This window comes from Hippoglossus hippoglossus, chromosome 4, assembly GCF_009819705.1.
Source record: "Hippoglossus hippoglossus isolate fHipHip1 chromosome 4, fHipHip1.pri, whole genome shotgun sequence".
Classification (NCBI taxonomy): Eukaryota; Metazoa; Chordata; class Actinopteri; order Pleuronectiformes; family Pleuronectidae; genus Hippoglossus; species Hippoglossus hippoglossus.
Genome location: NC_047154.1, coordinates 5,589,064 through 5,614,759, shown reverse-complemented (window position 1 = coordinate 5,614,759; position 25,696 = coordinate 5,589,064). Strand labels below are relative to the sequence as shown.

Here is a 25,696-nt window from a genome sequence, read left to right as displayed (position 1 = left end):
TTTGTGTGGCAGAGTATGTGCAGCAAAGCTGTGGTGTTATTAGTCAGATGACATGGCTGGCAATCAGAGGGTTGGCTTGTTCAGCTGTGTCTGATAAAGCCAATCTGTTGGTACACTGTCACCCTGCCAGAAAGATGGCCAACATGCTGTGCCAGTAAGACACTTGAGCAAAAAACTTGATACCTCAAACTTTCTAATATGACATGAAATAAGACAATTTTATAAAATGAATTCATGTAGATAAATTGTGTTTTTTAAATGAGATTTTAAAAAGTGTTGCTATCACATTATCCTTCGTATAGTCCAGACGTAGGTCAATGAGTAATCTGAAGATTTGGTGAAATGTATCGAGGCTCAGTGTACATGGTTAATTTAGGTGTGAGAACAGATGGCTTTCATGTGGCTCATGGAAGAAGCCGTTGGCTGTCTGGAACCAAAACCCTGAACCACTTGTGCAAATTCCCTAAAAACAAGAACATTTCATCTCTGTCCTTCTGTCCTCCTCTGTTTTTTTTTAAAGGTAACACCAAAGGGAAACGGCAGAAAAAGATCGTCTACAAGACCCAGAACTACCTGAACCTTTATGCTGCAGATGGCCTTCGCACACTGTGCATTGCGAAAAAGGTGACAGGGATTCACAAACCTCTTAAGAAGTGCTGAACAAACGCCCTCTCTAATTAAACTGTGTTAGAAGGTGGTGATGATGTGTCTCTGTGGCTGTTGAGTTTGTAGCCCAGCACAGATGATCACATAAACCAGCCCCTCCAAAGTGACATTCTTTGACTCAGCCGCAATCTGTGCCACTTTCCCAGGCTGTTAATTTATGCTCACGCAAGCTGCGCTCATTATGTCCCTGCTTGTGCAAAGTCCGTCACCAACACGATGTGATACAACGCATTCTCAAGGTCTCACATTCTCCTATGGAGCTTCCTCTGTAGGCAAAGGAGGAGAAACTGCCCCACTTACCCCACTACTTTAACAGATAATGGAATGTGTGTAAACGTGTGTGTGTGTTTATAAATGTTTGTGATTATGTGCCAGATCCTGAGCCAGGACGAGTATGCCTGCTGGCTGCAGCGTCACCTGGAGGCTGAGACGGCCATTCAGGGAAGAGAGGAGCTGCTCTTTGAGTCGGCCCTGCGCCTAGAGACGAACCTCCATCTCTTAGGTAATTAATGTTCGGACCTCTTTAGAAAATGTCAAGCTCACTCCTCCCTTTTTTAGATGCAATTACAACAATTATCATTCAAATTTATATTATACTGTGGGAGGGTTTGTCACTGTTGTTTGTGTTCACGTGCAGGGGCGACAGGAATTGAGGACCGTCTGCAGGATGGCGTGCCTGAAACTATAGCTTCTCTGAGGAAGGCTGGCCTGCAGATATGGGTGCTGACAGGCGACAAACAGGAAACGGCTGTAAATATAGCCTATGCCTGCAAGCTGCTAGACCCCGAGGAGGAGATCCTGACACTCAATGCTGATTCTCAGGTGAGCTACACACACCAGGACTTCATAAACTCTGACTTGTCACATGGAAGAGTCAACAAACTCCAATTCAAAGAAAATTTGATAAAAACCCTGAAACCACTCTCACTTCTGTGCAATAAACATGAATCTTCAGCCAGTTAGCTTAGCTTAGCATAAAGACTAGAAACCAGGGGAAAGGTTATCTGTTTAATACTCACTAGTTACCAGTTAAGTGCAGCACTGTTTCTTGTGAGCTCCTGGTGCTTTCTGGTCTTCTAAGAGTATGAGATCAGTGTAGAGCTAAAGTACAGAAAGTGAGAGGGGGGTGTCACCATGAGCCTGGCGACTCGCGTTAGAAGGTAGCATGTTTTATATATATAAACAGACTTTTTTTTTCAGTTCTCTGCTTTTTTCATGAAAGCTTTCATCTGAGCTAATTACGGTTATGTTTAGTTGACGTGCATCTCTCTAGTCTGTCTCACCAACTGAGCTGCTACGTGTATCTGCCACTCTACATTTACTCATAGGAAAACAGTTTTCATGGCTCACGGGTCAGGGAGGAGAACCCTCAGCAGAATTTTGCTCAAGCTCCCAGGACCCAGGACTTCTGTGTGGACCTTTGGGATGCGTTGAAGGGCTGGCCAATCACAACAAAGATTTTACCTTATTTTATTTGTTGATTTTTGCTTTAATTCCTGACGTTACTGCATTGGGGCAAGAAATAGCCCAATTCCTAACCATTCATTTGATGATTAATTATTGATTGAATCAACTTGATTAATTGGTTTCCATTCTACAAATGATGTTAACCTTTTTTTTGTCTTATGTAAAACTAAACTGAAAGACTGGGTTTGGTCAAAATTAGCATTTTCAAGACATGGTAGTTTTTCACAACTTTCACAACTGAATTATTGATCAATAAATCAAAATAGATTGATTTAAGCTGCAAATATGCAAGATCTGGAAATCAACCACTCCCTCTCTCTGCTCTGTTACGCTCCACCCAGCCCTTCACCTGTATCCTGATCGTGCTCCAGTCTTTATGCTAAGATAAGCTAACTGTGTTGTTGTAATCATCAGTGGTATCAATCCTCTTCTCTAATTCTTAACAAGTAAGTACAAAAATATTTCTCAGAATGTTTAAGCTATTCCTTTAAACATATCTATTTGTTGTTTTCTTATTTAAAAACATACTCAAAATAGAGTCAGACGGTCATTTAAGGACCCATGATGGATTCATTATGTGCTGTTGCAGTATCTGGCTGCCAGATGTGAAGCAGGTCAGACAGTTTGATATTGAATAACTCAGATGCTTGATCCTAAAGTCCAGCCCGCTCTGTGCCTTTCTCTGAACCAGGAGGGATGTGCGTTGTTGCTGGAGGAGAGTTTACACTACATCCAGACCAAATTCCTCTGCAGTGCTTCAGACCACGCTGCCAAGGCCTTCCAAGCTAACTTTGCACCCTTTGAGATCTATCCCTCTTCATCTACGTCGTCCTCTTCATCCTCCCACACCATTCCCTTCATGGTGCACCGGTTGGGTCTGGTTATTGATGGGCGGACCTTGGCCTATGCCCTGGATAAGAGTTTGGAGGATAAGTTCCTGGCTGTAGCAAGGAGCTGCCGCTCAGTTCTCTGCTGCCGCTCCACACCGCTGCAGAAGAGCATGGTGGTCAAACTGGTGCGGAACAAGCTGAAGGTCATGACTCTGGCCATAGGTAAATATCAAGTCAACCCTACAATTTTACACACATTCATAGATACAGTATAATATCCCTTTGTCTTTGAGCTCTGAACTGGGGGTAGGCCATGTGATGATTTTATATCACAATCACTCTTCAAGACAGTTTACTTTTTTAAGTAAACCATAGAGGTCAGTCTACCGTAATAATATGTATCCATGCTACAGTGAAAACCCAACTGAACGATTTCCTACTTGATGACTTTGCTCATGGGACGAATAGATAAGTCAAACATATAAAGCCCCATAGGCTGGTGCGACTTCACAGTGTCTAAAAAAATCTATGATATTGTTTTTGTTTTTTTTTAGCTCTCGCTCTCAACCCACATGGGCTTTGACTGTCAGCTGTGGGCAGAATTTTTTATCAGTGGTTCAATATTTGTCAGTGAAAAATACCCAGTCCAAAAATAACTTTTTGGCAATAATTTCCAATCTTGTTCAGAGGAGAAAATAGATAATTTATTACATGCTTGTGTGTTGAAGGAGTTCATTTTTAGATATAAACTTTTTTTTATCAATAAACTGATTCATTTGTAAACTGAGACTTCAGGCTTTCACCGGGTTGGAAGATCCAGCAGCGTCTGACCCCTTACACACAGCTGCTGAAAATATAAACATAAAACACACTTGACGTTTCTGCTATGTTTAAAGTTGTTAATATGAAATATTTTCATTTTCGCCTTACAAACACTCCTCAAATACATCCCAGTTTGTCTCAAAAGCTTGATGCTAACTCGTTCAGACCACATCTTGGACGAATGCTAAGCTATACTGAACAGATGGTACATCAACACTTGCTTCCATATATTTCTACATGTGAATAAGTATTTATTTAATCAGAAAGAATGAATTATTTTTTTGTTTATGTCAATGTCTGCTTTGGCTCTCCATGGTGGAGCTTTTTGAAGTTTAAAAAATAACCCTGATGACATCATTAGGGTTTTTTAATAGGTTAAGTCTGGGGAGTCTTAGACAGGAAGCTTGTGTTATGAACTTGGTTTGTCAGGTTTGTGAGAAGTGGGGCCATTATTTGAGAGATGGGGGTAAATCTAATGAAAAGAGGTTTTGAGTTGCAGCATGACCGTAGAGCTAAAGACTAATTCTATCAAAGCTTACAAAGCTAATTCATTTATATACCTTGACTAGTCCATACCAGTAACCTGAACACCTGATAGTTTTAGTGTGGGAAGGTGAAAATATTCTTGGTCAGTTTAGCAAACTACATGTTCATAATTCAGACATCACCTACTGTATCACTGTCAAATATCCCTGTAGCAGTTATTAATCATACACAGCAAACCTCAACTAATTCCCCAACGGTTCACACATCATGAAGAAACGATATGTTTTCCTGTTTAATAATTAATGACATTTCCCTACACTGTTTTTGTCATGAATATCAATGTGGCAGACTCACTGTATTACTGTTCACCCTGCTGTGGTGTCAGTATGAGCTGACTTTGAAATTTAGGTTAGGCAGCAGTGCACACTTTGCTGTCACCACTGAGTGGAAACAATGTTATTTTAAGAAAGCTTTAGTAATTATGCAGTTATAGCACAATAGAGGTGACATGAGGATGTCAGCGTGACTTACGACTTTACTTTCTGTTTCCATTTATGTGCTACTGCTGCACCCAGGAAGGTCCCGTTTTTGCCAGACAAGGGCTTTTCTCTCATTGCTATGTTAGCAGTAATGTTGAGGAAAACACCACAGCGACGATGGTGGATCTATCAGCGCTCTAATCTTATTATTTTCATCGTTTTCAGTTTTTCTGGCCCTAACAAGAATAGAGCCGCCACCTGCTGTCGTCTATATGTTAATTGTATTTTTCCTCACATAACATTTCTGATAATATAATTTGTTTTTCTGCTGTTACAGCAATTTAAATTGTCTAGAGTAAGCAAGAAAAAAGATGCAAAATATGTGAAAATAATGTAGACATGCTCTGTACACTGTAAAAAGTTAGATGGGTTTTGGACTATTAAGGGGCTTTCACACCAACCTAGTTTGGTCCGGACCCTCTGACTGACAGCTATGAAAGGTGCCTCTGAGTAAATATACATCAAATATATCCACCTGATATTTCCCTCAGGAGCTGCTGGTGACAAAAACAGAAATATAAGGAATATTGGACCTTTTCAGGTAAAAGTTGTTGTGACTTTAGTCAGAAAAACAGGTAGCCAAGATGGACGACATGACTGTTCTCCTAAAGTGAAGTCTAGGTGTTTTGATCGTCACCTGGTGGCTGGCTACAGTATAAGTCAAGAATCCTGCCGCCTCCATGTTCGTGAATGGGACAAGAACCAAACTAAAAAGTCGAGATAACTGTCATACATTTTTGTCAAAGTTGGTTTCTGTCATTTTAGGTATTTCTTGTCCAAATTCAAATTTTTTTCAGGTACGTTTGGTTTTAATCAGTTATTTGATGCTAAAAAGGGGGCGAAATGTCATGATTAACTGCTGATACTGAATAATGATTAGTTGAGCATGTGGCGGGACCTTGATAAAGCTCCATCCCCCAATTGCTTCTGAACAGGCTCGGGCTTCAAATGCACAAGATGGCAGCATTCAAATATGGGATATTTTGGCTTTATTTCTTGATAGTGGGAGGACATGGAGATGTATTGTCCATCTTTATACAGTCGATGGTCTGGAGCCTATGGTCCACCATCTCACTCAAACTGCTAACCTCAGTGTTAGCACTCATCACCGCCCACCCCTCGTATTTTGCCTGAGCTGCCACTTCAGAGCTGTTTACTACTGCGACAACAAAACCCTCTCTGCCCACCAACACTTCATCTCCCACTCAATCACCTGTGATGGCAAAACATGATATCTGTAGTGCTCAAAGAAAAATGGTGCTTGTCAGCCACCACCACAGGCCTGACTCTGCCTCAGCCAGAGGGACAGTGGAGCTGTTGAAGGGGACACACACACACACACACACACACACACACACACACACACACACACACACACACACACACACACACACACACATACACACAGCTAGTGCAACATAACAGCTGATGAAACTGACAGTTCTGTGAAAGCCTGATATTCCTCCCACATTTAAACACACGCTCAAGAAACTTCTCTCTGCTTTCTGTCAGGCTGCCGCTGGCAAACTGACGGCCTGTCGATCTCTTGATTACAGTTTATGTATCATCACTACATTAATCACAGGTGACGGGGCCAATGATGTCAGCATGATCCAGGTAGCGGACGTGGGCGTGGGGATCTCGGGACAGGAGGGCATGCAGGTAAGGAGAAATGTGGGCGTCACTGTGCGGTAACAGGAGGGGACAGATGAAGAGAGTGACAGAGGGGAGTGGATGAAGCTGTAGGGTGATGTGAAGGAGATCATAAAAAAAGATAAACCCAGGGATGAGACAGGTTGAGTAGACAGTGAAATGATCTACAAGGGGGGAGATAAGGCAACGAGAGGAGACTCGGGCGTTCTTTAGCATATGTAATGGTTTTTCATTACTCTTAAGTGTGTGTTTTATCCCACATCCATACACTTCCTTTAAATAGGATTGCCTGTGTGTTGCTGACTCAGGTATCTTATTCTGTGCCCTGTAGAGAATCCGTTCACTTTATGAGCGCTTCAGTCTCAACTTAATCCACACCAGCTTCTGTTCCTCCTCTGAGGTCATGGCCAATACCACAAACGAGACAACAGAGAAAAACAGCAGCAGGAAAAAAGATGTTGACCCACACCCCCTTCCTCACGTGTATTTTATCGTAGCAGCGTGTTCCGGAAAGGTGATCTTGCATGGCGATGATGGAGCTTCCCAATTACCTTCCAGGGGAGACTTTACGGGCGCGCTGCTGTGTAGCACATCTGTTAAAGTCTCGGTTATCCTGTCCTTAACGGAGCCGCTAGATTAATCATTGTTAATCAAATTTGCCCTTAATGAGACAGCAGTCACTCCTCAGGATTCCATGGTGTGCTGAGACGCACATTTCTGCACTCAAGCCAGCGCATATACCTCATTATGATTAACACACCTTTCTCCTATTAGGAGTGCACTCCCCATGCACTCGTTACGAGGCCGTTATTAGAGCGCAGCAGAAAGTAAATTGCTACACAATGAGGCATCTTCTGTTATTTTTCTTGTTGACAGATAACGTTGACAGGTGAGAGGTGTCATAAAGAGCTCATGGCGTTGTTTAATGTATAAGTTATAAACCAGGCATGACTACAGGGAGGGTTTTGTTTTAGATGTTGATAGATGAGACTGGCAGCTTTCCCAACCGCTGTAATCAGGAATCCCAAAAGGTGGACAACTCGTTTAAGGGTTATTGCTTTGGAAGGATTATACCCGCTAAAGATTCATTAAACAGAGGCAGGTGAGAATAGTAGACATTTCAAACAGTTGTTTCCTACTAACTGCACAAAGTCATGTAAGTGTTGACGACATGAGGGATGACAAGTACTGGGTGGAGGAGATTGACTGGTTTTGTGCTTTGCAGGCAGTGATGGCGAGCGACTTTGCTCTTCCACGTTTCCGGTATCTCCAGAAGCTTCTGCTGGTCCATGGACACTGGTGCTACTCCCGGCTGGCCAACTTGATTCTATATTTCTTCTACAAAAATGCAGTAAGCATCTTTCACCATACTTGTTTAAGCCATATATACTGATCTCACAGAATTAATGCGGATCTCAATGTGCAAGTGAACACAGTAACACTCCATGTGTCTTTTAGATGAATTGTGTGAATTGAATCCTGGCTCTAATATGAATCTATTCTCGTTGTCTTTGATTCCCACAGATGTTTGTAGCGCTCATCTTCTGGTATCAGTTCTACTGTGGATTCTCGGGTTCAGCCATGATTGATCAGTGGTATATCATCTTCTTCAACCTGATGTTCTCTGCCTTTCCACAACTCGTCACTGGCACTCTGAACAAGGACGTGTCAGCAGAGACTCTCCAACAACTACCTCAGCTCTACGTGACCGGCCAGAAGTCTGAGGTCCAGTTGAATCTTCTGTTTTACTGTAAATCTGTGCAGCAGCTCAGTAAGAATATGGGCCTGGAAAAATGACATTAAGATGTGTGTTTACAGAAACCTCCTTGTCTCCTCTACTGATAAAACCTTCTGGGAAGTAAACTGACATTACTTCAAATTCATCAAATTGATGATAGTTCAAATTCATCACATTACCAAAAAAAAAGCAATTTGGACAGCGGGTACCTAATTCTAATGCCCTCCCTCATCATGTTTAAGTGGAAAAAACATTCTAGAATCTGCCTGTTTATACAGATCCACTCAAAAATGTAATGGGTTCTTCCTGCGGTATTTTTTTGTAATCCTGCTGACAGAGACACAGACAGATCCTTGGGCGGAGGTAACTAATTATAAAGCATGTACATGGTTGACATCGTCATCATTTAAAAATAATACAATGAAATGTAATATTTTACAATACGCCAATTTATCCATGAATCCCTTTACACACTATTTTCAAGCAAAATTACAAATATTTGTTGGTTTTTTCAGACTCAAAAGTGAGTATTATATAAGAAAGTAAGTTAAATAGTTTTGGGCCACTAATAAAGTCAAGTCAAGCTATTTGAGGACATGATTTGGAGCTCTGGGAAGTTGAGAATATATATTGGGAATATTTTACTACATTTTCAGTTGTCAGAATTACCAGTTGCGAAAATAACTAGTTGCACCTGCAATCCTAAACTGTGAAAACTTAAAATATATTCAGCAAAATGTTTTTGTTTCAGGGTATTCATTATTATTCCTTTTTTTAACTAAAGGATCCAGTGACTATATTGCTTCAGAAAAATATGTAAAATTCATGTAGTGTTTTGAGTAATGATTCACCAAAGAGTTTTAAAGGAAATTACAAACAGCTGTTATATGAACTTCCTCTTCATCACTGTTTTTTGTTTCATTTATAAGATTATTCAGCTTTTTGTGAATGTTTGCTGAGCATGTAAATGGGAATAATCTGTGAAAGCAACAGAAATGTCCAGCTAACTTTAAAAGTTTAGAAGGCTCAGCTACAACTTACCAATTCATGACAATTGTTTGAACTCCGCCTCTGCTCAGTCACATTGATGAGGTTAATAACTGTGACTCTCTGGTTTTATCTTGCAGGAATATAAGCCATATATGTTCTGGATGAACATGATTGACGCCTTCTACCAAAGTCTGGTCTGCTTCTTCATTCCTTACTTTGTGAGTCTGGTTTATGTTTTCCATCAGCTGTTCTTCATTCGGTTTGTTCCTCTGACTTACTCATCATTTCCCCTCTTTCCGCCCTGTCTCCTCCCACTCTCCCTCTTCTTTTCCTCAGGCCTACTCTGACTCTGATGTGGATCTGTTTACATGGGGAACTCCCATCACTACCCTCGCCTTAATCACCATTCTGCTGCACTTGGGCATTGAGACCAAAACATGGGTAAAGAACCTAATTTTTGATTAATTAATGGCAATGCTCAATATTTTTGGCTATTCTCCATTTTTAACTTTCACGAGAGAAATACCCCACCAAATCAGGCCCAATATAGGTAAAAAGTATACTCTATATATTGCAGACCAGGGATGGGGCTTTATATTGTTAAAAAATTCTCTGTCACAATTTCGCTTGAAAAAAACTCAAATAAATTGTATTTGTTTATGTCAGGGACCTACCTTTATCGGAGGATCTAACAAATGTTCATACTTGGCAATTGGCCGAAGCAGTAATATGAAGGCATTATGTGTGAATGTGTAAACCTAAACGCAGAACACAGCTTGAAGTGATAAAGTGAAGATTTATTGGTGAGCCGAGGGCTCTGGCATGCACAGGCTCAGGGAGTGGCGGTTTGCTGGAGGGAGCCAAAGAAGGCTGAGCTGTGAGTGAGGCTGGATGACTGGTGAACAGGCAGGAGAAGGAGCTGTGGAGCAGGCTGATGTAACAGGGGTTAGAGTGAAGCTGGAGACCAGTGGAGATGATCTAGCTTTACATAGGTGCATTGTGTGGAAACATGGAAACTCAGCTTCAAACACAGAACCTTGTGGCCAATCCTGTATTGATCCCCAGTGTTTCCCATTATTAACCTAGACTGTGGCGGACCGCGAAATTCTCATTAGTCCTGCCCCAGATTTCGAATGAAAGAAGAAATTTAAGGTCCACAATATTGTTATGGTCCATGCAGACAGGTAGACCTATAAGTTTCACCTGGCATCAATGCAGTTCCTTCGCTCACATGAGAACTTCACTCTTTAGTCTGTTTACCTGTTACTCGGCATCTGTTGCGCGTGAGAGTGACCTTCGTGCACCCCCATTACCGGGAAATTTGGGTTTTACAGCAGCCCAAGTCTAGAACAAATACAGGAAAAAATAATCTAATATAAATAGAATGAAATAAAACTATATACATTTTAGACCAATTAGACACGAAACACAATGACAAGAACAATCACAGCAGTGCACAAAAATCCAGGCACTAAGTTCATCCACTAGTGATGTACTTGAGCTATTACTGTAAAAGCAACTGGCATCATGATGATGATGATCAAAGTAGCAGCGATGAATCAAGAATGATCCTGTATACAGCTGGGTGAATTGTTGAGTTATATAGTATTATAAAGTTATTGGCTTAGTTTAATTGGAGACTCTTAATTGACTGTAGGTTTAAACTTCAGAGTGAATGGTTGTTTGTCTCCGTATGTCGGCCCTGTGATGGAGTGGTGGTCTCTCCAGGACGCAGCCAATGTCAGCTTGGATTGGCTCCAACTCGCCCTGCGACCATCTAAGAATAAGTGTTATAGATAACGGATGGATTTCTTACAAATGTATGATTTTGTAATCTCAGAGAATGAGTTTTTTTCTTACAATATTACAGCACCTCTCTCAGCTCCATAATTTGTATTTATTTATTTATTTATCCATTTATTTTACAATGGCACTAATATGCCTTCACAGATAAATTAAATCTTTTCTGCCAGCACTGCTTTTTCTCACTAAAATCAGCTTTTTGTCCGGTGTGAACGCTGACAGGCACATGGATATTTAACTCTGGCTGATTATATCAAACCAGAAGGTGCTGCAGCATCAGAGCCTATATATCAGCTCCACAGTGTCTGTCCCTGTCCAGGAAAACTGTAAACAGTCTCTTCCACAATGCAGCACCCGTCCGCTTCACACTGCCGCAAAGCTCCAAAAACACCTGTTTATTTTCTCCCTCCTCCTCCCTCGCATGGTTTTATTCTCAGGTATCCATGCATGTTTCTAATAAACGCCCCGCAGTCTTGGTCAATTTAAAATTCATGACCCTGCGTTGAATCAGTCTTTTCCATTATGCTGAGGCTGTAAATTTAGCCTGACAAGTTTTATACATGAAAAATGTCCTTTTCACTAACTACCTTCCTGGACATGATGGCCCCTCGTGCAAGGAAGTGTTCACAGGGATCAGCATTGACCATAAGCAAACATTTTTGCCAAAGCTCAGCTGCCAGGTACTTCATTCTCCAGCTGCTCGGGAACATAATGCACGTGTGATTGGTAAACCGCTGTGAAAGTCAATTAGAGGTATTTGAGGTGACAGCAGGCAGCACTCGTTCTCTTCACACATACAGACTAAGGCCATAATTAATTATCTGTGTGTGTGGGGGGGGGGGGGGGGGGCGGGGGGGGGTGCGTGCGTGCGTGTGTGCAGGATTTACAATACTCCAGTGAACCATGGTTTAGTATTCACTTTGTCAGATGTCTTATCAGCCAGTCCACTCAAGGATGAAACGTCAGTGCATTTTTCTCCCTGTCAGACTAAACTCATTACACAGGAGGACAAACAGTACACAACTCAACTGACTACATCTCAATATCAATGTCACTAACATGTGATTACAAGTCCTGTCCATTTAATACATTTTAATTTGTTGAGGTAAAACTCCAAAAAAATGAAGCCAATTAAATAGAAAAACTGAAATGTTGAATCACTAATTAAAATGAGACTCATATTTAAGTCTCCTTTCATTAGTGAGATTCTGTTTATTTCTACAACTCTGTGCCAGCAACAGCCACAAGCTCGGAGGCGTTATGTTGTCAAGTTGTCCGTCCGTCTGTCCCTCCGTCCCATTCTTGTTAACACACTATCTCAATAATGTCTTGAGGGTATTTATAGAGAACACCTCGAGAGGATTTTCAATCTTGGCAAATATATTCACTTAGACTCACAGATGAAATGATTCGATTTGGGTGGTCAAAGCTCAAGGTCATGTTGGCCTCACAAAATATGTTTTTCTCCACTTGAACACAATCTCGTCAGGTTTCTCAAATTTGAATTTCTTCAAATTATGCCCAGTTGTTACTTGGACTCAAAGATGAACTGATTAGATTTCAGTGGTCAAAGGTCACTGTGACATCATATAAATGTATTCAGACTGAAACTCCACTAATTGGTGGAGGAATTCGACCTTAGTGCAGTATTTCTATTTTTCATATTGTGTATGTGCGTCATGGATGATAGCAGTGTTGGACACATCTGTGAAGAGATGTTCTGCCTGCTCTCCACAGATGATTCTTTTCAGCTGCTCTTTGCTGGAGGGGTTTTGTTGCTTTACCTTCTCAAATCCGGGGGACATACTTTGCCAAGTCACAGTTTTCACTTTTTCAATGTGTTTGGGATCATTGTCATGTTGGGAAATTCCTCTTCTGCCAATCTTCTTGAAACTAGGGTATGGTGTCCAAAAATCTAAATGTGATCCACTTGTGAAAAAAATTCAACTCCAACTACAATCTGTGTTAAAAAAACTAAATATAACTTTATAACAGAAGATCTGCACAATCTGTACAACAACTGTGTGATCAGTTGACCCTCCTGTGCCTTCTAAATCGGCAAGAGTATGTAGGTTGGTTATGATTTTCTATCTGTAGGTGATGTTTTCATCAGCTTTTGATGTGACCATGTTTTAAGTAAAATTAAATACTTAATTAAAAATAATTAATACAAAAACGATTCAATAACTTGTTCTTGCAACTGTAAATTGAACTCTGATTCAGTGACTTTTCCATGCCCCAAGATTCCAGCAGTTAACTGGTTAAGTAAACAGCTTCAGTTCCATAACTGATTAGGGATACTATGAAATTAAACCCAGATTATTAGAAGAAAAATGTTGACTCCCCAGTGGTTCGTCAGTGTTTGTGTTTATCATTAATTTTGGAATCACTTAACAACCAATCTTCAGAAAGCCAATGCTGAACAGAGATATTAATAAATATTTTCCAGTCTTGATAGTATGAATTATAATGTTTGGACATCATATTATTTAGTAACTGGTCTTATAACCTTTTTGCCACATTCTGACATAGGTCAATTTGTAGATACACATTTGTACAATGGTATGTTTTTATGATTTATATTTTCAGTTAGTTCTTGTTATTTTAGAAAACTTAAACAATGGCTATTCACGAGTATTGTCTCCTTCCCCTGTAGACCTGGATGAACTGGCTGTCGATCGGCTTCAGTGTTGCCTTATTCTTCACTGTGGCTCTGTGCTACAACGCCTCCTGTCCCACCTGCTACTCCCCCTCTAACCCATACTGGACCATGCAGAGGCTGCTGCAGGACCCTCTCTTCTACCTGCTCTGTGTCATCACACCTGTAACAGCGCTGCTGCCCAGGTATACTTCAGCTGATTATTTTTAATGAGTGCATACACAGGCCCATTTCTCAAATGTTTATAACCTGTCAGGAATCATATCAGTTATTAAGTCCAGATGCCTCTGCTGTTTATCCCATGAACTTCTCATTCATCTCTGGAATGGTACTGATATATCCCAATATCTGGTTTTGCTTTTCTTTCCAGATATTTCTACAGGGCGTGTCAAGGCACGCTGTTTCCCAGCCAGGTTCAAGTTGGAAGGCAGTTGGATAAACTCCCCACTGAAACCCGCAGGAACATCCTCAGCCTGAGCAGGGTCAAGATGGGGTCACCGCTCGGCCCCAAGCCTCCCTTCCTGTCCCTCACCAAGCCCTCCCCTGAAGGTTGCAATAAAAATGACCAGAGGAGCTTCTCAAGCTCCAAAATATCCCAGGCCAATGAGGGGCCCGTTTTACAAGCAGATGAAGAAAAGGGCCAGAGGAGCCCACTGGGGCCCACAGACTTTGAGAAGGGCCTCTCAAATATCTACACATTAGTTCCTACAGGGATAGGCACTCCTCCTTACACCAAAGAAGCTCCTCCACTCTCGGAGGAGCAGCAGCATACTTCCACCAAAGACTGTCTCGATAAGACTTTAGAGCCTTCAAATCAGAGTCTCTCCAGCTGGATCACCTCCACGCCTCTGCTCACACAAACAGACAGCGTCCAGCTGACTCTGCCCCCTGACGGAGGCTCGCAGTGCGTGAAATACACAAGGAACTCAGAGGAAGGGCTCCAGCCTGACCACACCATTCATCCAGCACACAGGACAGAGCAGACGGCAGAGCAGTCGCTGCACATCAGCTTGTGATTGTCTGAGGGTCTTAAGTATGTTATCTCAAACTCCAATTTGCACGATTAGTTTTTTTAAATCTAATTTTATTGTATTTTTCAAGGAGAATCTTTTATAAAAGATAGTAATAGGTACTTTATATTGTGGATGTTTAAAGCCAAAGATATTTCTGAGCTTTGGGAGATTGAAGAACTGGAATATCTCCCATTTTTGTTTTCTTTTATCTTGGGAAAATTTTATTTCACAAAGATGCACCTCAGTACAGGTTTTAAAGTAGAGAAAGACGAGTGGCGTACAGACATTCCACCATTGGGTATTTGGGAGTTTGTTTTCTCTCTGATATGGTACCCTGTTCGTTCTTTCAGCTTGGCCTGTAAAACGAAATAAGACCTGGACCAGATGCCACTGTGGCCTTATATCAGTGTTGTAATACCAGAGGACAGATATTTTATACATCTCCACAGAAACACTTTGGATTTCTTGTGCGAGGATTTCCCTGAAAGTAAGAGTTTTATTTTTACATACGTCAACAAATAGTGGCATTAGTTCAGTGCACATTTGTTGCTGGATTTTTTTTTTTTGCTAAGATTAGGATGCTGAAAAGTGTGTTCATATTTTATGTCTAACAGTACATTCCACTGAATGATGAGAGATGTAGGCTTTAAATTTAATCCCATTCAGAGGGTATACCGAGAAATAATCATTTCAGCAAAACTCTACCAGAAATGATGCTTCTGTGTGTGTGTGTGTGTGTGTGTGTGTGTGTGTGTGTGTGTGTGTGTGTCTGTCTGTGTGTCTGAGTGTGTGTGTATGTGTGTCCATTGACTCATTGAATCTGTTTCAACAGTTTCAGCCAGTTTCATTTAGTAGTTTTGACATTTCAGGAAATATGTGTATTTGTTTTCTTACCAAGAGTTAGATGACAAGATTGATGCCACTTTTTTTATCTGTCCATTAGCTCGGCTAGCTGTTTACCCCAGTTCCATCTTTAATGCCAAGCTAAGCTAACCAGCTAACTGGTACCAAGCAATTAACCTGTATCCAGCAGACAGTTAGCTTAGCATAAAGCCCAGAAAACAGAGGGAAACTGCTAGCCTGGATAGCAGCCAGAAAAGAACTGCAGTCTTGTTGTCATTGTGATAGTGGCAGAAAACCATTGAACACTCAATGGTCACTGCATTCTGCTGAGAAACTGTCCATCATATATCACCTGTTAAGTCACAAAATGTTGTTTTTATAATTCACTGTTTATATGGATCAAGCGAACAAAATACAGTGTCATTCAGTTAGCTTTTGAGTTGTTGCTCAGCTGTTTCCAGTCCAGCCATGCTAAGCTAACTGTATCCAAGCTATACCTTCATATTTAGCACAAAGGAATTGAGTGGCATCAATCTTATCTAATTCTCAATCAGATTGAAATTTCGCAAATTTCCCAGCATGTCATACTCGTACAGAAGGTTGCACTGTACAACAAACTGCAATCACACATTTCATAAAACCAGTTGACTTGAAGGTCCCTTTCTAAACAGCTTATCTCATGCATTTTTTTTCCTGCTAGTGTTCAGCTGTAAAAACCAAAACCCCGATGGTGAAAGGAGGTTTTAACCAAACGTAAAGGATGCCGCTCTCAGATTTAAATTAGCACTTTTTGCATAATTTGAGAAGTACCAATGAGTGTTGTCGGACCAATGAGTGTTGTCGGTGCTATTGACGTGTGCAGTGCTCAGATACAGTATGAAAAGGATGGCAAGTTTTATTCACTTCACACTTGCAAACATCAGTTGTCTTCCTCAAGAACACTAGTCTGGAAATTTGGAAAGACGCTATATTTAGTTTGATAGTTTCGCCTTTAAAGCAGCAGCACCTTTAATATGTTATGATTGTTGTATCCAATTGCAGTACATTTTTGTATAGAGTATCATTTACCAAAGATCATTTATATTTCCGTATTTTCTAAGCAATAGTACATGCATTTACACTGGATAAGAAATTACAAATCTAAGACTTTGCTTATAATGCTGAAGTTCTATTTGTTGAAATACGACAGTGCATCTTTATTCAATGAGGAGCATTTAGTGTTTGTGTAGATGATATTTATGATGCTCCATGCTATGTGGCTTCTCTCCTCCTGTTTGTTATTTTTGCACACGTTGCTTTCTCCTGGCATGTTGTTCAGATTCTGACTCCGCAGTCTGTCCACTTTGTTTTATAGGTTCTGTCTGTTCTGTGCTTGTGGCGTCGCACTTGTTGTTACATTTATGCCAGAATGAAGCTGAAGCTCATTCACTGCTGCGTACCCACTTTCACAAATTCCTCACAGGAACGTTGGTTCTCGGCGCACATGGCCTTAAACATGCAGTATCGGAATTCAAGTTTGTTTTACATTGGTATTTTGGTTACAAGGTCGGCCTATGTTTCACATGAAGAGAGGAATTATCTGCTGTTGATGCTTGAGTTCATCACTCTGAATATCTAATAGCTTTAAGATCACTAAAATTGAATAGGTTGTAGCAAACTGGAAAAGCTGCAGAGCTCCAGCCCACAGCAGCAACATACACTCATCACCTCACACACATGGACAACTTGGAAAAAGTACAATTTACATTTTTTTTTTCTTGAGATAAACAAGTTTTTCTTCTACGTCTTTGTTCTGCAAGTAAATGCAAATTACTTCTATCTTGGCTACTTGTGAACAAAATAAAAATGATTATAAAGTCTTCTCCTTTCTTTTTCCAGGAAATGTTTAAAGGTCCAGTGTGTAAGATTTACGTGAAAGGGATCTATTTGCAGAAATTGAATATAAAATATTCCTACTGATGTTCTCACTAGTGTGTAATTATCCAAGTTGCATGAATAGTTGTTTTCTTTACCCTAGAATGGGCCCTTTTATATTGAAATACTTTATATTTACATCTGGAGAGGGTCTTCTCTCTGGAGGCTACCATGTTTTTTACAGTAGCCCAGAGTGGACAATCTAAACACCTTTTGAGTTTTATGACTAGTGAAGGCTGCCACAGGTTCTCTTTTTATGCTTGAAAGGGGAGGGTGAGGTGAGGGGTATTCAGCTGCAACATGTCACTTAATTCTACACACTGAACCTTTAAGTACTATGAGCTTATGGCAATAATAGATTAATTTGCCCTCAGGGCTTTGGAGTTGAGCATCAAAATAAATCTTGTGTTATTGCAGCTATGCTGAGGTGAGTATCATCAATGTCCCGGTCTAACTGAGCCAAAAGATTTATTTTAATATCCCAGTGGAATAAAGAAGAAACTAGTTCAAGAATATATAAAATACAGTCTGAAGGGACTCATCCCAAATGTAATGTTTTTCTCATGTTACCGGAATGTCATTTGAGATTTTAGATTTTTTTCTTGTTACAGAACAGAACATTTTAACCTATTGTTGTGAAAGCACAGGTACGTCATTGACATTCCATTCTTTTCAAGTGTCCAAGCATGTGTAATACCAGAGCCCTCAAACCAAAGCAGATAAGTCACATTCAGTGAGTATTATTTATACCTCTGATTTTCCTACACCTGCATTAACTGATTCTTTAATTACTGCAACTGTCATAGTGTCCATCTCGTCTGTTTGCTATCTTTGCAGAAATATTGTTGTCTGACAAAAGTTATAACATCATTTTAAATTTAAGAAAAAACGTCTGATGTCACCTTTCATTTTAATTCTGTTTTTGTCAATTGTTTTTGGGAATTAACTTGTTCTTCACTCCATTATGTTCACCAGCTAACACATTTTTTCTGTCAACTGTTAGGTGTTAGCCGACAGAGCCGTGAGTTTAATAGAGCATTACTGCTAAACACAGTTAAAAAAATAAAACATAACAAGCAAAACGTTTGTGAGCTGTAAAACCAAAACAATATGAGCCTAAAGGTGCTAAACTCTGTAGAGATGAAGGGACACAGTGGCAGTTGATAATTCTCTGTGGGTTTTGTTAATGGCTAAGTTAATCAGAATTTTTTGTTTCATATTACACCAAGCTTTGTGAATATTAAAATATTCACTAAAGCAACGTTGCTTGAAGACAAGGTTGGGAAATGTAAGCAGACTAATTGACCTGTAGTTGCCACTTGCGGCCACAATGCCCATGGTTTAAAATGGTAAATGGTCTGTATTCATATAGCACTTTTCTAGTCTTTATGAACCACTCAAAGTGCTTTACAGTAAAGTGTATTGCCATTCACACACATTGACACCATGGTGCATCTAGGGGGAGCCCTTTTTTTACAAGGAACAATTCAGGGTTCAGTATCGAGGACACTTCGTCATGAAGATGGGGAAGACTGAGATCAAACCGCCTACCCTCTGGTTAGTGGACAACCGCTCTATCCCCTCAGCCACTGCTGCCCCCGTTCGGCAAAAGTTAACACTTGAAAACTTCCATTTAAGGTCAGTGGAACAGCTTTGGAAAGAGAGTGACTTTGAAATGGCTGCTGTCACAAGTATTTGACCTCTGAACGTAAACATAAACGTGGCAAGTCTATACAATATTGACTAAGTCTGTACATTATTGACTGCACTGGGCTTTGCCACTAGAATAACAGACGATAACCTTTAAATTAGTTTCAAAGTCAGCACCACAGTTGTGAATAGCCCAGTGGTTAGATCATGAAACAGTAACAAGGTTGGGGGTTGTATTTGCTCAAGGTCCAACACACCTGATGAAGTGAAAACGTCTCTTGATGTTCCTATGTGCTTCAGACAGAAACAAGCACCAGTTTGACTGACTATTGACATACTTACACATACATGACTCGAACCTTGAGCTCACATGAGTCCATTAGCTTTTCATAGCAGTTCCAGGCTCTGAAGGAGCTAGTGGTCTAATGTCTCAGTGATTTACAGTGCATGCGCATAACTTCAGCCCTCAGAGTCTCTGCTCCCATCCACTCACATCTGTACTAAGGTGTGAGGTGAAAGTCCTTCAGAAGATGGATGATCTTTGGCCTGGTGTAGCAGCACTTTGTCTTTGCCTGGTGTGCATAACATCGTCAACACGGTGGACTTTATTAATGTTTCTTTTAAGGTACAATGAGGGAAAAGGGACAGATGAGCCTCTGCTGATGCTGACTTTAGCGAGGCGCTGCAATTACTGACCGCCACTGCACTTTGCGAGTGCAGGTTCCTCGTCTAAACACAGAGATAATGATGACTCCTCTGCCCTTGCAGGGCTGCTCGGTCCATCTCTTTCAAAGCCCGAGTGTAAACCAGCCAAATTGATCAGCTATTTTTTCTGCATACTGTGTGAGGCACTGTGGAACTTTTGTGCCATTGTGCAAAGCTTTAGTCCACACAACAATATTTTGGGGGGTTCATCTGCTCTCTGTGGCATTAGATAAGCAACACATGCAGTATAATGGTTTTTTGTCACGCGTGTCACATATTGTGTTATGAGAATTCATGAGAAAGATTGATAATATAATTAAAAAGGCTCCACACTGGAAATGAAGGATTTCTCGTAGTCGTCTTTCATTTTCTTTAATTATTTTTTTGATGACCTGCAGTCTAAAGACAGAGAGGAGTCTTATTCTGCAGAAGCTAATAGAGTTTGATTTGCATTTTATCACAGAGGAGCCTCATTGATTCTGGTCATTACAGTGGCCTTGACCCGCTTCATGACACATTGTTTTAACAAGCTTAAATCAGAGCTTTTTCAATTTCCAAAGCTGCCTTGTAAATAACTTGGACCGATGAAGCCGTCAGATAACTGGATTATGTGAGTTTTTTATAAAGTCTCACAGCTCCATTCCACTCTTCCAATAACTGAGTTTTGCTTGTTCATTTATACTTGTTAAGATATGCTGAGGTTACTCCATCGTTTTTACTTCAAAATTACACATGAAGGCTTTCTGCAATCCTGGGCCATCTGTCTTACAGGTGGTGGAGCCATTGTAAGGCTCCGTTCTGCACGTTGCGTAGGAGTAGCTAGGCCAAAGCATTTTTGCTCTTTTTCAGGATAACTTCCCACAGACACGGGAAACCATCCAACAGAAACGGCAGGGACACACACACAAAGATAGACAAACACCTATAGTCACTGACTGTCCCTTCTTCCTCTGTATCTGTGGGTGGAGAGAGGCTCCTGGTTCTCAGAAAAAAACGATTTAAATGTATGTCATAATGTCTTTATGTTTATGTCTTAAAAAGTAAAGCAGTGTTTTCACTGCCCTCCGTGTTTGTGTTGCACCTGCTGGTTGTGGTCAGAAGTTGCACGTTTGACCAGACCGATCAGTGATGTCATGTCTTTCAGTACACCTGTGGGTCACTGCAGTGCAACAGTAAAAACAAGCCGTTCAGGAGATGTTAAATTGCTCTTTAATAATCCAATGTAATCAAAACACTGAAGTAACATCTAGAACTAGTGACAGACTGAACAAACTACTCAACTTAAAACAGTTAGAATCAGCAACAAACATCGTACAGTCACGCATTCTTCCACTGAGATTCACAATGAGGTACTTGATGATGACCAGACCATTTAGTTTAGGAAAATAAGTGAAAAAACTACAAATAGTCTGAGTATCTTTGAACAAATGAAATGATACAAATCAGCAAAATGGTTTGTGTAGTATTTGGTCATAAATCATAATATTGAACATGTAAAAAAATTGACCTGATGATAACACTTGATGAAAATGTAACCTGTCAAAGTAAGTAAGAGTAATTACAGTTCATCCTGAGGGGAGCATGAATATCCAATTTCATGGCTATGACATAGTTGTCAAGAACATTTAACACAATATCAGGTATGTGGACATCATGGTGGCAGTAGATAAAAAGTCAAGGGATCACTGAAGGGGTTTATCCACTGGGGACCAGGAATGTCTGTACAAATATGTATTGGGCTGTTAGTTGCTCTACATTAAAACTCATTAGGGTTCATTAGGGTTTATCATATGGGGACCAAGGATACATCCAATAGTCATCAAGGTGTCAGCCACATGGCAGTGCAAGATGAAAACTCAGGTGATCACCACAGTCAACAGGATACATCCTCATTGTCATCATCATTATTGTCATCCCTGGAGCCACGCGGCTAGGTTAGCTAAGACAGCAACAATACCAAGTCAAATTCCTTGTTTTTGCCTCATAGACATTTCAATCAACCATTTGCCCCTTTGTTGTGATGACATCTCATTCTGCTGAAGTATAGAAGATCCCCCGGGTTTATGAGTTTGGACAATGAGCCAGAAGTGAGAAGGCTGATCAGAGACGTGGCCTCCATGTCTGTGTAGGACATGTACCCTGATCACAGAAGACATCTGCTCTGTCTTGATTGCCTCACTGACCCCTGTCTCTGTATGACACACTTCCAGGAAACACTTAACAACCATGATAAAAAAAATCCTACACATCTGTCCTACATGTAACCTTCAGCGTCCTCTCCTGAACTCTGCACCACCCTGCAGTCACATTCCCAGATTGCCAACAATACATTTGAAGCTAATTGATATGTTCCAGGAAAAGAGAAATGCCGTGATGATGGCAATTTTAGGCGCCCTTAATCCATATCAAATGGCTGGGAGGCCAATGATATAACCACATATTATCACACACAGTGAAAAATCATCGCCGCCAGTGTCGGCTAATGTCCAGTGTTAGATCTTGACCTGAATCAGTGGCTGATAAACCCATCATTTCCTCCATTTGAAACATAAAACATAACCACCCACGTTGAAAGACTTCTAAGAAATGATGAAACCCTGTAAATTTCTCTTTCTGTTCTTCACATCTTTTCAAACAGATGAGAGTAAAACGGGCAAAGAGATTCATGCTGATGCAAAGTTACCCACAATCCCCATCATGAATAGATGCATCATATGTTTCACGATTGCTATATTTTAGGTTGTGCTGAATATGCATCCCTAGTATGCGTCTCCATATTTCAACAAAGTTGTCCCCCAAAAAGTAGGCTATCAGAATAATATATTGTGCATTGAAGCTATTTTTAAAATGCACATCCTACATATTATTCAACTCTAGACAAAGTTCTGATGAGCTCAGGAAAATACTGTCGTCTAGATCAGTGGTTCCTAACCTTTGAAAGCAGATCAAACATATCACACACTGGTGGGAGAGTCATACCTCATAAATTGTGTTTATTTATCTACTTTTTCAAATGTTATTGTAGAGATCACATAATTGTAATATCATTAACACAGACAGCAAACATTTTAATATTTGCCCGTTTTGTCTTGACCAGCTGCATGTTATGAATATAAAGGCACATCCCGCCTGTTTTAGCCTCTTTACACTGGCGTAGATTTGGATGGAGTAGATATTAAGATGTCACTGAATACTTTTTAGGCTCTACATGGTCTCTGTTTACATTTTATCTCTGACCTTTTTGTACTGTATGCACCAGCACATACTTTGAGATCCTCGGGCAGAGGTCTTTAGTCTTTAGTCTTAGCCTGGATGAAAACCAGAGGGGACAGGGATTTGGCAGTCAGGGCCCCGAGGCTCTGGTGCGACTGACCCGAGGAGTCAGCTGAGTTAGTGATTCCTTTTAAGTTCCTTCCTAAGACATCCAGTTGTCAAGAAGCTTTCCCTGATTTTTTTAACATTTTATTTTCCCTATTTCTGTTTTCACATACCGTATTGGTTTTTTAAATTCAAATTTTTATACCTGTTCCATTTGAAAACTGATGATTGTATGACTTGTCTGTTTAAGCACTTTGTCATATGGATTTTGAAAAGTTTGTTGTAATAATAATAATAATTATTATTATTATTATTATTATTATTAAGATTATTTAATTTTTATTTTTATATTTTATAATGTTTTTTTGGAGTAGAGAATAGTTATTAGTAATACTGGAGTATTTTTATTAAAGTACAAGTACCTCAGCATAATTTGCTTAGTTACTTTCCACCACTGGAAATATACATATTTTATATACATGTTTTTCTTTAAACCCTGCTATAGTATAATGTAATAATGGTGTAATGGGCCAAAAGACCTTGTGAGCCTGATGCTTTGTGTGCTTACAGCGTCTCCCAGTGTTCATGTACATTACTGCAGCCCTGTTCTGCAGTGATGTCTAATCTACCTGCTCAAAGTGAGACAAAGTGTTGGTAATTAATGTTGTGTGTCATATTCTTTTATTCAACATGACATATTTATTTCAAATGTCCCCACGTTCAACACTGAAACTAACTTTAGCTTCTGTGTATTCACGAGTAGCAGGAGTAGCTTGATAGCTTTCAGGGACAAATGAATGTACTCAGTCATTTTAGGAGTATGGCTTCTTTCCATTTAGGGTTCTGCTGTATTCTAATGTGTGACTCCTGTATTTACTTAATGTTGACCTGCGGTGAATCTGTGAAGATGAAACCATCTCAGTTTGCAGTGAGACACTCTGATATGTACAGAAACTAAATGTCACACTCTATGTGTAACACTGTGTTGTGCTTGTATGCTGACAGAATAACAAACATCTCCTCAGCACCATGAGAGCAATGCACACGGATTAGATGATGAATAATTTACAAAGGCCCTGTTGTAGAATGAGATGGCAGCGGTTTGACTACCTGCTTCGTACGTCAGGTTTGGTTTATGGTTTATGAATATGATTTAGAGGTTATGGATGAGATTTCTCTGTGTTGGCCTCCATCAACACAGCGAGGGAACATGATTAGTGCTTTTCCAGCTTTGGTTTACTCCGACTTCTGTGACTTCTGTGTGTGTGTTTTCAGTAAAATGGAATTTGCTGTATTATATTTATTATATAAATGTATATAGATCATGTTGAATATATAATAATACAATAGTTAGAGATAAGAATAATTAAGGAGCATTATATTGTATATACATTAAGTTTGGATGAATTCCTGGGACACATGCACATAATAAGTGGTGGAATGTAATGAATATAATAATTCTTACTTCACAGATTTCACACAAGCTACATGTCATCTCCTAATATATGATGTATTGTTGAAGATTAAACCACCTAACAGTCTTTGAAGTAGGCCTACACAAAATGAGATACATTTTGACCAACTACTATAAAATTTAAATACGTAAATGCATCAGTATTATAGTTTTCTTTAGTATTGATAACCCATATTTGTCTATACTGAGGCCACTTTTCAAAACTCTTCATACAGTTCTCAACACACAGCTCAGCAGTCATCTCATATCCAATATGCACTGATGACCTAAAAACAACACTAACAGCCAGCATTACCTTATGCTGCACTATGTATGTTGATGTTAAAGCACAGTTTATTTATTTATTTTTGCCTAAACCGAAATTCCTTTACAACAAAACAAAATGCTTCAGTTGTCATTTTTATTTTTGAAATAATTCAATAATTCCAGCTATTCAATACAACACTACACATATCCTGTCATCTGCATTTGGCCACAGCTTCATATCTGCATCACAGCGTATATCCTTTCTTCATCACACCCAGAGGAAGAATCCTTCTGCAGCCTGATCCATCCCTGACAGTCTCCTGCAGACACGATATGTCAGCCATTCATTTTGTCCAAGAGGGACCTCTGATCATGTGCTGGAGGTCATACATATCCTCTGTGGAGCTGAGGTGAGGGGAGAGGAAGGTGGAAAGAGCAGCGTCCTGGATGGGCTGTAAACCACTATGTGACTGGGAGAGAATGGTGAAACAACACGTTCCTCCCATTTAATAAAAGAACGATCTGGATTGATTTCACCTCACCCACCAGCTTCCCTCACCTGGCACACATCTTCAATGGAAGTCATCAAAGAGAAAAGTCCTGCTCAGTGCTGTCTTTTTAAAAATTTTAAAAATTTTATTAAACAAGGACAACGTACAAAAACATTAATCTCAAAATGAGAAGAGATGATTTATGCCAGATTTAGCTATCAGCTAATTTCCATCTGGAGTTTATGCACATTTTTTTAGCTGTAGCAGAAAGTTAACAGTAACGGTGTGTGTTGTTTTCAAGTCTAGAACATATATGAAACCTTTGAGTGGTTGTGTATATAGTTACACTCAGCTGTAGGTTTATAAAGTACACCTACCTAAAACTAATG

General features: G+C 40.1%; 1 protein-coding gene across 1 annotated transcript in view; it reads left to right on the top strand.

Annotated features, from left to right (window-relative positions):
• atp10a (ATPase phospholipid transporting 10A) overlaps positions 1 to 15,294 on the top strand; it is a 37,419-nt gene extending 22,125 nt beyond the window's left edge. Inside the window, exons 11-21 of the mRNA XM_034583328.1 lie at positions 521 to 624; positions 1,042 to 1,168; positions 1,304 to 1,488; positions 2,825 to 3,185; positions 6,396 to 6,472; positions 7,689 to 7,814; positions 7,988 to 8,188; positions 9,329 to 9,409; positions 9,528 to 9,632; positions 13,651 to 13,838; positions 14,024 to 15,294. Of these exons, the coding sequence (XP_034439219.1) occupies positions 521 to 624; positions 1,042 to 1,168; positions 1,304 to 1,488; positions 2,825 to 3,185; positions 6,396 to 6,472; positions 7,689 to 7,814; positions 7,988 to 8,188; positions 9,329 to 9,409; positions 9,528 to 9,632; positions 13,651 to 13,838; positions 14,024 to 14,669 (2,201 nt within the window). The 3' untranslated portion in view covers positions 14,670 to 15,294. The remainder of the gene's footprint in view (positions 1 to 520; positions 625 to 1,041; positions 1,169 to 1,303; positions 1,489 to 2,824; positions 3,186 to 6,395; positions 6,473 to 7,688; positions 7,815 to 7,987; positions 8,189 to 9,328; positions 9,410 to 9,527; positions 9,633 to 13,650; positions 13,839 to 14,023) is intronic.
• Positions 15,295 to 25,696: the final 10,402 nt, after the last annotated feature.